The sequence below is a fragment of the Pithys albifrons genome, chromosome 4 (assembly GCF_047495875.1).
Source record: "Pithys albifrons albifrons isolate INPA30051 chromosome 4, PitAlb_v1, whole genome shotgun sequence".
Taxonomy (NCBI): Eukaryota; Metazoa; Chordata; class Aves; order Passeriformes; family Thamnophilidae; genus Pithys; species Pithys albifrons.
The window spans coordinates 63,720,736-63,737,339 of NC_092461.1; the positions used below are offsets into that span (position 1 = coordinate 63,720,736).

At 35.9% G+C, this 16,604-nt stretch overlaps 1 protein-coding gene across 9 annotated transcripts in view; it reads right to left on the reverse strand.

The window, feature by feature from the left end:
- The window catches only part of CSPP1 (centrosome and spindle pole associated protein 1), a 63,499-nt gene that overhangs the window by 18,821 nt on the left and 28,074 nt on the right, over positions 1-16,604 (reverse strand). For 5 of the 9 annotated variants that reach the window (XM_071554404.1, XM_071554406.1, XM_071554401.1 and 2 more), the window contains 12 exons: positions 15,569-15,583; positions 14,581-14,771; positions 13,588-13,706; positions 11,899-11,977; positions 11,442-11,562; positions 9,470-9,617; positions 7,374-7,526; positions 5,086-5,198; positions 3,857-4,006; positions 2,513-2,659; positions 1,632-1,736; positions 377-443 (listed from right to left, as the gene is read on the reverse strand). In XM_071554404.1, coding sequence (XP_071410505.1) covers positions 377-443; positions 1,632-1,736; positions 2,513-2,659; positions 3,857-4,006; positions 5,086-5,198; positions 7,374-7,526; positions 9,470-9,617; positions 11,442-11,562; positions 11,899-11,977; positions 13,588-13,706; positions 14,581-14,771; positions 15,569-15,583 — 1,408 coding nt within the window. The remainder of the gene's footprint in view (positions 1-376; positions 444-1,631; positions 1,737-2,512; positions 2,660-3,856; positions 4,007-5,085; positions 5,199-7,373; positions 7,527-9,469; positions 9,618-11,441; positions 11,563-11,898; positions 11,978-13,587; positions 13,707-14,580; positions 14,772-15,568; positions 15,584-16,604) is intronic. The other 4 variants (XM_071554409.1, XM_071554402.1, XM_071554405.1 and 1 more) reach the window with 3 other exon arrangements.

The window sequence follows — 16,604 nt, forward strand, 5'->3', positions numbered from 1 at the left end:
TGCAATGCTCAACACATTGCTGGTTTAATCCCTTACTCAGCCAATCCAAAACTCTCCCATTTTGCAATATTCTGGTCACAGTGGTAACCACTGTTCTGACTGAGAGATCCAGAACTTCCTCTGCAGACTATTCCATTATTAGAGTTTTTACAAAAAACATTTCCTAAAGAACATACATAATAAATGCATTTTTACTTTCTATTAACACTTCAGACATATCATACTAATACACTGATATTATTAGGACAAAGATAACACCCACAAAGAAATGTAAATTTTAAAAGACTATTCCTTTGCAGGAAAGAAAGGGAACTGTAACTGAGAACAACTTTTTTTTGTAATAGAAAGTGAGTTTAAAATAAAGACAAATACCAACCTAATGAACGTAACTGATTTCTTCTAGCAGGAACAGGTGGAGAAGGAACTCTTGGCTGTGGAGGATCCTAGTGGTCAGAATGAATATAAAGCGTTAATATGTAAAAGGAAGAAGATATAGGACATTTTATTTCTTTATTTTACATCCAGTTTACATTAACAGTTGGAAGACAGAATAATAACCTTACGGGTTGTTAATGCCTAAGGCTTTCTTAATATGATCTTTAAAGGTATAATCCAAATTACTATACTTAACATAGTATATCTATTTACATATTATTTATATATGCTATAATATAATATATATAATACAATTATATCTTGCATATATATTTATATAAGTTTATGGCTACTTAAACTTATATATTACTATAATGCACTATTCAGAGACCTAGACAAACCTATACCAAGGTCTAAGACAGAACTAAATGGACCTTCCCCCAGATCACTCTTCACATTTAGGGAAAGCAATGGTTTTAATGAGGTCTAAAGTCTAACATAAAATATTTACTGAAACTGCACTTTAAAGTATTCAGCCCAGTTCATATAGGCAACTGGTAAAAAAAAAAACAACAAAACAAAACAAAAAACACTTTCTCAATAAAAAGACAGAAGTGTAAGACTGAGATTCAAGTATCATTAACAATTATTTAATCTACTTTTCACAGGAGAAATTTCTTTTAAAAAACTAAAAAAAGTGTTGTCCCAGGAAAGATTATCAAGTGAATGAAATAAGTGGTCTCAGGATCACTCCTGTTACTCATTTTTGATGCAGAGAATAAAGGAAAGCATATTAAGAGTTATAATCTTCTTGTACCTCCAAAAACATAAAGTTGAAACAATAACATCTGTAGCTATGAATCACCATTAACTTCATGCCTGAGCTAAGTTCTTCTCTGAGGGAACACAGTGAGCTGCTCAATTATATGGAAACTTTCTTATCCTAAATCTTGGGCTCATCAGACCCTTGGTAGGGGTCTGGACAGTGTACATCCTCTCCAGAATGAGGTACTCATTCCTACAGAATATGCACATGCAGGAAAAAAAATTAAAACCACACACTGCCACAAAACTTCTTCAATACTTGGAACAAAGTTTAACATTAAATTGTAGAGCTACAAGACTCATCAATGTGAAGACTGTCTCCAGTTATCTGTGGCATTCCAGTAATAATTAGCAAGCATTAGAAACCTGGTAGGATTTCATACACTGTACTGTCTTAAATAAACCAACTAAAGTTTGCTACAAAACCATACTTGTGAATAGTAAGATACACGGCTCTCAGCAGAGGGAATCCTTTCTTCTTTGCTTACTGATTTGTTCTGAAGAGTGGGAATGATGGGAGAAGATTGTCGTGAAAACTGCAAGGAGGAAAGTAAAGCTGAAACTACATTCCTGTAGCTTCTGAAAAAAGTATTATTTTAGACAGGAGGAGTTTTGGTAGTATTTTTCCTTTGACAGAAAAATGCTCTTAAATGCATAAAATTATTTCAAAAACTATTTTATACAATTTTGTTTTCTACCTACAGTAATTTTAATCCTTTTTCCTCTGCTGTAGGGGCTTTTTTCATTTATGTTTAAGTTGCATGTCTTACACTTCCATTATATCTGTCCATTTTAGAGAACTGACAGAAATTTTGTAGAAATTTTATAAGAAAGACAGTTCTATAATTTATTTTGATTTTTTCCATCAGAATTCTATGTGATGGACGTTTTACATCACCCAGGGCATGGGAAAATAATTAAATTACCAAGAACACCATTGTTCAGGATGAACAGTCCTACCAGTCCTCTATTATATAACTAATTTTATTTGTATTTGCACCTCTGCAAATGCGGGTCACGGTACTTCACTGCAGATATAAAAATCAACTACAGAGTGCAGTTTGCTCTTATTAATCTTGTTTTTACTATTTTTTAATGCAAATTCAATCAGCAAGGTAAGTTTCCACTGTAGCATGTCTGATTTTTCAACCAGCTGTTCTGTTTGTGCATTAAGTACACTGCAGCTTGATAAACTGAGAGGGGAGCAACACTGAAGGTAGAGGTCTAAGAAATCATGACATTTCTTTAAAATCCAGTTATGTTTAAAAGTTAAAAAGAAGTATTTGTATCTTAGAAAGTCACTGAAGCATACCATCCTCTTTTCCTCTTCCATCTTTTCTTTCTCAAAATATTGTCTAAGTTGTTCCTGCTGCTTTTCCTCTTTCTCTTTTCTTTTTCTTTCTGCCTCTTTTTTCCGTTCTTCATCTAATCGAATTATTTCTTTATTTTTCAATCTTCGCTGTAACATAAACATTGGCAGTATGTTAGAAAAGACTCAAAATTACTAAAGTTCTGTTTTGCTTTTCCGTGAAAAGTTAAAATTACACCATCAAAGTGTCCAGTACAAAATGAAAAGCATATTTCATCAGGCTGACTTCAAACGTTCAATTAAAAAGATATCTCTTGCAATTAAACATCTACAGTCCCAACGTGGGTAACATCATTTAACAGAATTCCCAATAACTTCTATAAACATCAGTTTGTGACCCCAGATCTGCCATGAGCTAAGGCTAAACTGTAGGAGTACTTTCCAAAAATTCAGATTCAAACAAAACATACTGCAAACATGCACCACACTAACACAAACCCACAGAGAAAATTATCATCTGGTCTCAATTTTAGTCATGTGTTTGTGATTAGTGATGATACCAGCAAGCTTCCTATTCTGACCAGCTCTAGTATCCAGCAGACAGGGCTCATCCAACTAACTTGCTCATACTAGTGAAGGAGAATTTAGAATATAAACTGTGTTCTCACAAAAGTCAAAGTCCTACATTCTAAACCAATCTGTCATAATCCCACAGGATGCTGAAAGATTCCTCTATCTCTGATGGTTCTGTGTCCTTTTCCTACAATTATTTATGATATTCTAAATTATGAAAATTTATTCACTGTTTCAAATTCGATAAAACTTGAGTTTGAATTAAAGTCATGGGGATTGACTTGGGTTCGAATTTACCTCCGTGAAAAGTATTCATTAGATTTGTTTGGCATTCTACCAAAACAAACAGTACTCTAATCTCTAATATAACTCTTTGCCAATTCAAAAAAAAGGCTTTACAGAATCTACCTGTATAGCTACATTCAGAATATAAATAATTCCATAAGAGCTAGATTTAAGATGCTAATAAAAAAAGCAAAAAATTGGACTTTTTTTTTAATTCATTTCCCCTGGAAAGGAGAGCACCACTGTCACTTATAAAACTATGTACTTTTTCTTAGAAGCATTAACAGTACTCCAAGTTCCTAATACACCATAAGTAGTGAGAAAAACATGCTAGTTAATGCTGACAATCTTCCCCCTCTCCTCTAGCTAATGTACATCCATTGACATGCAAAGACCAATTCCCAGGACGTTTCTCAGTTTACTTGCTTAATCTAGATGACAAAGGCTTAGTTCAGGATGGAAAAAAGTCAAAATATCAAAATACTACACCTCCTCATCTTTTCTCCTTTTCTCTTCCTGTTCCTCTTCATATGCTTTTTGAATTCTCATCCTCTGTTCTGCCAGTCGTTTTTCCTCTTTTTCCTCTTCTATTCTAAGTTTTTCTCGCTCTGCTTCTTCCCTACGTCTCTTTTCTTCAATCTAGAAAATAAAACAAAGAGGTATTTAAATGTGAATAGCCAGCAATAATCTGATAAACAGCACTTACCATTACAAGCTTTGGCAGTACCTACTTGCACAGTCAAAAGTTCTATGGCACAACTGAAAGAATCCCAGGGCATGACTTACATTTCAGCTTCAGAATTCCTTTAAAATTAGATTCTATTTTACTTTTCTTATTGGCCACTACTTATGGAACCACCCTTGAATAAGAAAGTAAGTTATAAATGCTACTAATAAACCTAAGGTACATCCTAAAACTTACTCTACTCTACATGTGCTGGAATAACACTTTTCTTCACTAAGTAATGGAAGATGGGAAACCAAACCAAAGAAAAGACATGGCAATTATCTTTTTCCTTTCCACAATTATAGTATTTTTGGACCCAGTGCTAACTTCCTGAAGCCAAAGGTGTGCCCATTCTTAGTCTTTCTGGCATCTCCATACATGGAAAAAGCCCCTTGATCTTTTCAAGAGATTCCCATCAAACTACTCTATGACTTTAGTACTCTTAAATTAATTCTAGTTTCCTTAATATAGATATTTAATTACATTGATACTTAATTCCTGTGGCATAAGTTTAAATGTGAAGTGTTATGGACAGAAGACAACCTGGTAGAAGAACAATCAGTTTTTATATACCCATCAATAAATAACTGCACTGTAACTGTCTCACTGATGACCACTGCAGTTTGATGAACGTGCATTTGTATCATGGAGACTTCCAAGGGCAAACATATTTGTTTCTTTAGGTATTTATGTGTGCAAACCTGTGCAGTATGCACAGTTTGAGAACTCAATACTATATTTAAAGAGCTTCATTTAGAAAAAATAGTAGAACCTAGATTAAAGAAGCCAACTATTAGGAAATGTTTATTAAAGTGACACTACTATGTAAGCCAAACTCTGAGAAACTCGACAGTATACAGCTCTTACTACACCTCTTGTGTACAGAATTGGGTATGACTGGGTAAGTGAGGTCAGCAGCGTGATTTACTCTGACTGGAAAACCTCTCTTTAAAATTTATTTAACCAGATGATATTTAGCGTGCACATTCACCTGCAGACGAAGAAAGTTCTTGTACGACTCCTGTCGCTTAAGATACCGTGGAGATGGTGGTTCACCAAACACGTTACCCCGAGCAAAAGGAGAGGCCTGTGCAAATGGAAAACCTAAGGGGAGAGAAAAGTTACAGATAAAAATTAAACCAGCAAACCAGAGTGAAGAAGGGGGAATTTAAGACACTTGTTTCAAAAGGTAGCTTATGACAGCCATAATTCAACACTATAGCTGGCATTAAAGGTTCTTACATTGTCTGCCTAGAATGCTGCCACATTTTAGCTGCTTACTTACTAACATCCAAGTGAGTTGGTTTTTTACCAAATAATACCTATAAAGATCATACATTTTGCTGTCTGGGCTGCAGTTTAGTATCTAAAAATATTACCCACTAGTTAATTAGAATAGCAAATATTTTACACCTCATTACTTTATTACTTGCAATTACTCACAGAACATATAGTTCTGCTCTTTCGGTTTATTCACTCTTTAAAATTGGAGCATCCTAATAGAACAAATATTTAGGTAAAATAGCAAAGGATGCTACAAAAAGCAAAGCCCCAGACTGGCAAATAAAATTCTAAGCAGTCAGAAAAGTGAATTCTGGCTGTATAAGGTGCCTTCTGTACTATGAAGTTTGAAGTGTCAGGTCTCCTGTAGCCCCGAATTATGAGCATGTCATAACTGTACAATCCCAAAAGGTGTAGATAGGAGGATTAATTCAGATACCACACAGAGCAGGTTTTGCAGAACAGAATCCCTACAGGAAGCAGAAGAGGAAAGGCAGAGTAAGTTGTGTTAACTTTTCAGCTCATATTGCATGTTTTTACTCATAGCATGTCTGCTCTGAAGGACAGTCCCTAAAGAATGTGCAAGAGCAATAGCTCCTCCACTGAGCTGAGACAAACTTTACATTTCCCTATATGGTGATGTTCCACTCCAGTCAGATGAAAGCAGAAATAACACATACACGTATTCCCAGAGGAATGCACATGCTTACACTACAGCCCAGCCTTAGGAACATGTGCCTGCATACCAAGGAGTGCACTTCGAGGTTAGTGTTGTTCTTCCTTACATGGAAGAAGTGCTTGAATCTTTCCAAAATACAACTAAATTTACATGTAGCTCTTTCAGGATGGAGTTGCTTCATGCAGATACATTCCATGCAAAAGACATTTAGAAGCCAAACAAGTTACTATGAAAAATATCAAGGAAAATGCTGTGTACCAGGTACTATCCTGCAAGTTCCTCTTTTAGTAGGTTGGTGTACAAAAAAACACCAAAAGTCAGACTAACCAAAACCATCAAAACACACACAAAGCCACTTTACTGCCTGGCTGATCAAATTCAAGGTGCAAGACTATGAAGTTCCATCACTGATGTGCACCACCTCCTGATCCCAAAGTAAGCGATCTAATCAGGGGGCTCTTGGCCATTTTACATTATTACTTTATCGGCCTTGCCTGTTTCACTTTTCACTCAATGATTAAATAAAGTCTGTTAGAGATAAAGAGTGAGAGGCAAGACAGAAGGAACAAAAGTCAATGGTAAGGACATTGAGTTGCAACCATGCAAAGCAAATCTATGCTCCAAATACCATGTTATTCTTTATACAGAAGCCCAACAGTTCAGACAGCAGAAAGAAAAGTAGCATCTAAGCTGAACTGAGAAGACCATCACTGATCCTGGCATTTGCCCAAACTAGAGACAGGCCTGGGGTATCACAGTGCTCTCTTTTAGATGTCTCACAAAATGTAAGAAGATGTATTAGTTTTTAAATACAAAAATAAATGAAAATCCCTCTAACTTGGAGGCAGTGCACAGGGCTGCATATGTATCTAATTTACATGTAACTTTTTAGAACTTTTAGAGTTACTGTACCAATCGCACCTTTAAAACTCTAACATCATACACCTGAAGACCTTCCATTTTCTTTTCTTCCATATTTTCATCTATTAACCTACTATACAGATGTATTTACTGTGTCATTTAAGAACTAAAAAAATGTATGAAGATTTTAATAGATAAAGCTGCACCTGGAAAACGAATATACTGATCCTGACTCTTCAGTACTAAAACAGTTATTAGTTATCACTACTAACAAGACAGATAAGAAAATGCATTTAAAGAGCACACAGTGGCAGCAATGAAGAAGCTTGGGAAAGAAGCATGATACTAAGAGAGCACTAACACTATCATAGGACTATTAAAAAGGGGTAAAGAACTAGTGAATTTTGATCACTAAGATTTATGGATACTTAAAGCTGTAGTACAGTATTCTTAAAAACCTGCTATTTTATTTGTAGATGCTTCTGTGTTCTGAGGTCTTGAGGAGGCCAAACTTAGGTCAACAGCTACAACAGCCCTTTTATCTTCATACAGTCTTGCCTCTGGATTATGATATGCATCTTCATTTTGCTTGTGCATGATATTCAAGTCCGCTAAAGGAAAGGGGAAATAACTGTTTATAGTATTTTATTCTCACAAAAGGCATGTCCACTCCAGATTCTAAAAAATTTTGATCAAATTCCACTTTTCCTGTGCATATCAACTATGGGAACAAAAAATTCAGGCAAAGGCAAGAATATAAAGGCTAAAGGTGAAACAGTAATAATTAGGTACTATTAACTAAGCGTATAAAGATTTATGCTGTTGCTTTTCTTTTGTCAGGAATGATTCTTCATAACAAATCTCTCTTCTCCCCTGCCCCAAAACACTATTAAACCAAAAGATGAAGAGCTCAATGACAAAAGGGACAAGCACATATCTAGAAACCACTCCTTCTGTCTCCTTAAAGCTGTGAAATACTTTTGTGTTTAGGATTGGTATTTTAAGTGCTGAATCTCTATTTGATTACTATCAGGGTGATTACCACAACTGAAGCACTGAAGTGTATTTTGATTTTCATGTCTTCAGTAATAATCCAGATGCAGATTTTCACATGTAAACAAAGCAACATTATCCAGCATTTTCACCAAAATTTACATGGTGCCTGATCAAAGATGCTAATTGCAGCTGGTTTTGAAGTGTTACCGTACGGTACCTAGAAGACTCATTTCAAAACAAAAAAGTACTGCACAGTTTTCAGATTACCTTTTGAAATAGCATTTCTGATAATTATGAATTACTGTAGTCATTTAAGCACACAGATTCCAAGAACTTTATATTACATCCCTCTCTGTAAAGCAGCCTTTGCATATAGCAGAGTCTTAAAGACTATTTACAGACACTTTTGAGAGGATAAAAAGACAAGTCACACACTACATAAAAAAGAGACATGGCAGAAAGCATATTATGTTTTATGACATTTGACTCGTAGCTTATCCATCATGCTGCCAAGCTATGGTGGGAAAAGTACTTTACATATGTAATCCAGGAAAACAGGATAAGAAGCTTCTTTCTCTCAGTTCCTCATTTACAGATAGACATAAACTTCTCAGCAGTTACATGCAGAGCTCAGGCTAGTATGAGATCTCTGCATTTCCACTGTCATCATTGTTAAAGCCTAGAGAAAGACGCCAGACACTCAAACGTAGTGCCTGAAGTCAGGCAGTATAAGTACCTCTGTTATGGGGATAAACATAAGCATGGATGCTTAATGCAAGCTTCTTAACTTGTAATTTGGCCATAAGATCTTTATAAAAGCATTTAAACTTTACCTGCTACCCTCAAACTATTAACTTTGTCATATACTGCTCAAGTGTCATACAACTGAAACTAATTACTTATCCATTAAGTGCTCCACGATTTAGTGGAGGGATGGATGAACAACTTGCCTGGATCACAACTATTTTCCAGCTCACTACTCCCATCCTGTATAACAGAGCACTTGGAAAAAAACAAGCCTTAAAACATTACTGCTGACTGCTCTTTATATAGCCATTTACCAGCCGTGTTACTTGTGGAAATGTAAATATTCCACTTAGCTTTGTATATTTATACAAAACATACTTCCATTTTCCATGTCACAAGCAGAGATATCTAACCCTAGAAATTACATTAAAAAACCCCAAACAATTTAAAGCCTGTTCCTGGGACATGTTTAAATAAAAGCCTTCACAACAGACTTTAGCATATTTGTATTGCTGACGATTCTAACAGCTTGCTTTCCACCTCTCTTTATGACTGCATTGTGTCTTCTCTTCTAGTTGACATATCCCATGTTGCCCATTTTGTTCAAATTGTACTCTTTGAATGCTCCTACAGAAATCAAAATAATTACTCAAATATTCCTAGAGGGCATCTCCTTGAAACAAGTAAGTTTATTTGTCAGTAAAGGGCTACCGGTGTTACAAAACAAGGAACAACATAGCTGAATTGAGCCTTTAGGAGAGCAAGAAAACATCAATCTTGAAAAGACAACCTATAATTTTGGCAAACATACTTATCAGATTTCCTTTAGCATCTCTGAGAGGAGCACCACCACCACCTCTCCCCCAGGGGTTGTAATTCCTCATTTCTGCTTCTAACTTGGCTTCATAGCGCTCCTTCTCCTCTCGCTCCTGTCGGCGTCGCTCCTCCCTCTCTCTTATCTAAAAACAAACCAACCAAAGTCAGTTCCGTAAAAATATGACATTAGGTACAATTTTAATAAAAACTTAATGATGAAAATTAAACAGGCAAAATTCTACGACACTACAAACCCTTGCTTCTCTCAACTTGATATATTTTCTTTAATCAAAACTTAGGACTAGAGATGACACCTAACAATAAATGCCTTCACAGAATGTTACACAATTCTATAACCACTCATGAACTAGTTTTCTGCAGTAATACAATATGATGCATGGATGTTACACAGGAATGTTCTATGGATTGTTCTTCCTTTTCTTCAAAATCAGGTTACGTTAATGTAACTGGTTCCTAATAAATGTAACATTTACAATATGAACAGGTGTCAAAAACCTCATCTTCTACTTGCAGCTTTTAAAACATTAACTGCTCTTTATGTAACTAACATCTATTACTGTATTTTTCTTATGTTTATTTGTCCTTTGCATTATGTAGGTATAGTAGCTATATTTATCTAATTAGTATGAACCATTGTGAGGGTCATGAGGCACTGAACAGGTTGCCCAGAGACACTGTGGATGTTCTGTCCCTGGAAGTGTTCACAGCCAGTTTGGATGGGACTCTGATCAACCTGCTCTAGTGAAAGGTGTCTCTGCAGGGGCGGTTGGAACAAGATGACCTTTAAGGTCTCTTCCACTCAAACCATTCTGTGATTCTATGATTTCCCCTTATCAAGTAGTCATACCATTCCATAAGAGATATAATGAGTCAACAAAGACCCATCTAGTCCCTTCAACCTTTTACAAAAATAGTCAGTCACCTCCGTCTACGGGGAAAAAAAAAGCAGAATACCTTCTGTTCACTTTCAAACATAACCCACACAGTAACTCTGAAAAACTGTATCATGCCACGTTTATTAGACCTTTATGTCAAATTGTGCAGTCTCTCACATGGCAAGATAAAATTTACTTAAGACTACAGTGAGAAAAAGCCTTTAGAGAAGCATACGTGCAGTAGCGGACACTATTTCTAAATGTTTATTTAACTCCTTTTTTGACCTTGTTTGGCAGCCTCTCCTTTATCCCTGTGCACAATCATAATTAGAACTATGAAATTTTTAAACTCATTCCTTACCCTCTGCTGAAGAAATATACAAAGAACAAGGTGAGAAAATGTTAAGTGCCACCGAACAGGGTTCTAGCAAAACCTCTTTGAAAATAACGTTTCATCATGGCCAAATGCATTTTATAAATATGAACCCCCACAAGGTACAGCAGCAAAAGGCCACTAAAATGAGTAAGGGATTAAGACATCTTCTGGAACAGGACATTCAAAAAAATTGTATAGTCTATTCAAAAAGAAAGCTAAAAAGAGGTAAGACAGCACTGCAAACACACTTCAGGGAAACTTTTGAATTAGTGTCCAAATGATCATGAAGAACTTACTGAAATTAGACTGTTCCTAACAATTATAGCAATAATGCTCAAAGGCAATCTTTCAACAGGGATATCAGAGCAATATAATCCATTTTAAGATGCAGGTTCTTATGTTTATGAAAATGATCATATAAAGTTGCATGTGTAGAACTAATCTGTTTGCTATGAGTCTTAACACTTTCTTTGCTCTGACAAAAAGAATTGAAGAGCTTACTGTCCACCTGGAGAACTAAAATGAGCTAAAGCAGGGTCAGATGAATGTGAGGAAGGAAGTGATGAAGGGACAGAGATTTAAGAAAGCTTTTTATCTGTAAGCTAAATAAACATGGCTGCAAAAGTACTACAGTTACAATGATTATATGTCAAAAAATAAAACTATAAAGAGTCAGAAGCTTTATCACTCAGTACCTGCTGCTGTAATTCTTGTTGGTAAGATAACGTTGCCTCTCCGGAAGGATGTGTTCTTTCTTCAGACAATACCCCCATGCTTCTTTGTCTGTCTCCTGTATTCCTCTGTCCAATGTTACTTCTGAATTGAAAAACCACACAGGAAAACATGACAGGGTCCAGATGGGGGGAATTGAAAAAACAGAAAACAAATTTCAAAATTTCAAATTTCAGAATTCCTGCCTGAGATAGTTAAGAGCTGTTGTTTACCACAACCTGGCAGACTATAATCCCAAATATTTTCGCTGCATTATTGGTTTATTATTTAGATAGAAATCCTTCACTAGAAGTTTGAAGAGTTGTGTTTAACACATTTAATTTCAAAGTCATGTCTGTTCTCAGCAAAATACTCCAAACATGAAAAGTGTGTCAATACAGATAAATGCAAAAAAAGAATATGAATCTAGATAATACTTACACAGATTGCTCTACTGGGGCTTGGCTTAAAAGAGGATCCAGATTAGGAGTGGGTTGCATTCCCATCAAACCTGTACCATCTACACAGTAAAAAAAAATACTATTTTAAATTTTGAATGCTCAGATATTAATATTTCTCATTAAAAGAACACAATTCACTGCTCAAACTCTCTGAGTGCAGGATTACAAACAGGACTCCCAGCTTCTATAACAAATTTAGCTAATCCTTATTGCCCTCTAGAGCAAGAAATAAAATGCCAAGGTAGAAATCGATTTCTTAAATTCAACTAAACCCCTTTAAATTTTGCAAATTATTTCATTAACATAATCCAAAATGAAATAACAAAATTTAAAATCTTGTTTAATGTAACACTTGTCCTCATGCTTTCCAAATGTGTCATCTAATTGTGAGGGGAGCCTCCAGCAGAACTGCAGCACATCTGGCACCTGTAGTGTCACTGAAACAGGATCTGCAGCACTGCCACAGGGGGTTGAAACTACCGTGCATACCACTGCTTCTGTTCAAGACAGTAACAGATGCACCTCTCAAATAATTTCACTTTTCAAATATTAAGCATGAGCAATATTCCAGTTTGTGTAACAAAACTTTAGGACAACTTAACTCTGATACGTGAATTTCAAATATTAGTTTCTTTAATCCTCTCAACTGCAAGCTGTTTTGTCCTAGAAGGTATATTGACACAAGGGTAGAAAACAAACACAAGCAAACAACACAACACTAAAATAAAACACACAGAAAAGAAACCCCACACTTAATAGCCCTGTCAAAGCCCCAAAACTTCCATGAGTTAAAGCTGTGGTCAGAAAATAAGATTACTAAGAAAAAGCACAAAAAGAGCACAGAACCTTTAAATAAACAAGCAAACAAACATAAATGAGTCTTTCACAAACCATAAGTTACTCCATTTCAAGATAGAGAGAAATTTACAATGGAGACAGAAAAAAAATCCAAAAACGGTTGCTCTTAAATCTCTAGCTGTTCTTAAATTCCCCAGTGTATATAAACCTCATTCAAATAAAACCAGTAAGAGTTATCTTCGTAACTTCGTATTCCCTGTATTTTACCTTTTTTAGCACAACATTTTTAAAAAAGTATTTGTTTTTTCTTCTAAAAAAGCAAACAAAGAAAAAAACAGAAAGACAAACACCACACAAGTCAGTCCTCCCCACACATATCATAGTTGTTTCACTCATGAAATCACTGTGAAGCAAAGGACAGATAAAAGAGTCCTTAAAATATAAAGGTAGAATTCTTCATACATTAATATACTTAATCAATTATTAAATATTTTTAAAATATTTAAAATTATGTCTGTGACTGTAGCAACACCTACACATGTAATTCATTATAATGTGATTTAAGTGATTTTAGAAAATCATGTTTTAATTATCAAAATTATAATGAAGATTATCTGGGAGGAGTAATGGCTAAATAGCTGAGACTAGAGTTTGCCCAAGTGATGAACAAGATTTCTGGAAGCCACAGGCCCTTTTGTAGTTGGAAAAAACTACTTTGTTCAAACATAGTATTGAAAAAAGCCCTTTTCATTCAATCTAAAAGATGGGGTTAATTTGCAGTCACTAGTTCTACATTATTCATCATTTAACAAGAATAAAAGTAGTCATCTGAATCACTCTAACGAAAAATCCACCTGAACTATCAGCTTACAATATGCAAGAGGAGGATCCAAAGGATTCCGAGCCCCGTAAAAGTAATATGCGTCATCATAAGGTGTTCTGTAGTTATCTGTGAGAACTGGTGGTGGAGGAGGTGGCAACGGTGCAAGCCTTTAAGAAAAAAGGGACACAATTCTTTGGTTTGCTGTACAACTGAAAAGAGATTATCAAAAGAAGCGGGGGGAGGAGAGAGAGAAGGAAAGGGAGGGAAAGAGAAGGGAGAGAGGATGGGGTAGAAAGAGAATTCATTACAAAAAAGTTCCAGATTTAGTTCAGCTGAAGATCTCTCATTATTGCCGTGCAGAAACAATAAGTCTCAGAATTAACCTTCCCTTAGGGAGCAGTACATGAAGTCACATTATTGCAGAGCACTAAACATGAAACAAGCATGTAGCCCTTAAGTGGTTCAGTTAATGATACTTACTGGTTACATCAGTAACAGTGAATAAAACAGGGCAAGGATTGGTCTCTGGTCAAAGGGTACTAAGTAGCTCAGCACCGTTTCAGCCACATGCCTGAAGCTCCTTCTCTCTCCCTGAACAGTTTAGTCTCAATCAGAGCATTTAGCGGAAGCTGTCCTTGCCTACAGTGCATCCCTGAACATAGCCCTGAATTTTTGCTTAATTGACAGGGGTCAAACTCATGCCATACCAGCCTTCTGAAAATATGACATGAGTCAATATTACAGGTAGGGACATAATTTCTATAGTACAACCTTTATTCTACACAAACATCCACTAAAAGACAGTTGTCTTCACAGACAACCCAGGCTCCACAGATTTTTCAAAATAAACTGTGAAGAATTGACATTTAAAATTTATTCCAATGCAAAGTGGTTAGTTTTCAGTTAATTGTCAAAATATTAATTTCTACCTTTGGTTCCCTGAAGAAGGATCAGTAGCCCCACTGAGCTCTACCTTAGCAGTAATAGCATGCTTAACAACAACCGTATTTAACATGCAAAGTGAACATGATGGTGAAGCACCTTGGAGCTGCTATTTCACCAAGGGCACTGGCTATCCCCCTGTGAAAGTCTTTGTCATTGTGAAAGTTTTCAGTCACTGGAGAGGCTGAAGAGACAGGCACTGGAGTCTGGAAAGCCACCCTGGGTCTTTCAGGAGGCACTTTCTCTTCAGAAGCTCTTGCTGTGAAGCCAAACTGCTTCAGTCTATTTGGCTGAAGGAAAACAAAAGAAAAAGGTAAGAGGAAAAGAGAAAGTAAACAAAAAACAAACCCAAAGCAGTTATCTTGCTATTACTAGGAAATATCCTGAGCCTCCATTTAGGTTGTGTTAACACTTCACTGGGTCCCAATTAGCTGTTCAAACTTCTAGTAATTGCATTTTTTTCTCCCGATGACTTACAGGGAATCTAATACTACCAGGAAATCTAGGAAGTTTATCACAGATTTACAAAAAACAACCTCTGTGGCAAGTTTCAGGAAGTATATGATGCTAATCCTAGATAATGATCAGAAAAAAGAATATTTCTGTCTGTAGTACAGGTTACCTACAGATGCCAATATTCCACACTGAGAGAATTCTCATATTATATTAGGCATAGGAGAAGTTTACGAAATCCCTCCACCCTGCCCCAAGACTGAAATAGCTCATAATCAGTAAAAACTAAAATCCATCCATACTGAGACTTTTTCCAATAAACATTTCCTTCCAATGACATTATTTAATTTTTAAAGATCCTTGGATTTTATCAATTTTTTTCAGCTACAACAATTACGAATTTTTGGGGTGGTTCTTTTTAGAAACAGAAGTAGCAAATGTTTATTGATAACTGGCAGTCTCAGAAGAAAGTCAAAGGCAACATGCAAATAATGCAAAGGCATGCAAGTCAGTTAGTTTCAGAACTACCCTATCACACCCAGAAAGTAACACCCAAAACCAGCTCACTATTAAATACCAGTAAATCACATATCCTACAATATGGAAGTATTTCAGCAAAATATTAAATCTTTACCTCCTCATCACTTAGCTGCAAGACAGTATATACAAAACAGTTAGCACTCACCAATCATGGACTACAGTGTTAAGATAAAAATTCTCAAAATGTATTAGATTTGCTTATATAAAATTTAACTTCAAATTTATAGATGTGAATACAAAATTAGATAATAGATACAAGTTACAGGAATTGAAAATTATAAAATAGTCTACAGATTATTTTTTGTCATTTCAAATCTAGTATGTTGAGCAGGAGAACATTTAAAACAGCCTTTCTTACTAACAACTTTAATGTGAAATATTCCCAAAGTGCCCCAGATTTCAGCTCTGTATCTAATTTCAGAAGTGACTATGGTAGTCAGTTCATCCTGGAGATTCTTTCATTTTATACAAGGAGTATATACAACAGTCTACATTTATAGAGTCTTAATCAGGCACTTCTATTTAACCAACCTGTAATTAATCAAGAAATCCACCTAATTAGAATCTCTCCCTGAGAGGCAATTTAAAGCTAACAGTGACTGATGTTGAATGTATGCAGCAATTCTACTTAATTGAAGGCTTTCAGCTAAATTAGTGGTTTTAAAACAGTACACATGCTCTGGACTTGTTCTAGATATAATTTTGTTCCTACAACAGGCACTTTGGAGATGCATATGGTATACTGAGTGCTGTAGCACAGCGCACTTCTGCATAGTCAGCTTTGATTAGACCACACTGTTTACAGTGACCTTGTAGCCTGCTGAGCCAAAAGAACGAGCACCCTCTGCTCAGTTTTGTCTCTTTTCCTGCCTGGCTCCCAGCTGCACACTCCATCCCTCTCCCTTTCACCATCTGAATCCCTGATTAGCCAGCTGACCTCTCTAAGCCAACCAAAGCAGCAAAAAAGATTCAGATTTTTGCCAGCTAACCAAGCTGAATCAGTTTGTAAAAGGGATCAAATGAGCACAACAGACACCTCAGCAGGGAAAGCAGGAATATGCAGCCAGATCAATGTTCTTCCCTCCCTGATTAGGAGTAAGAATTTTGATTCAGCTTCATTGTTTGTCTGC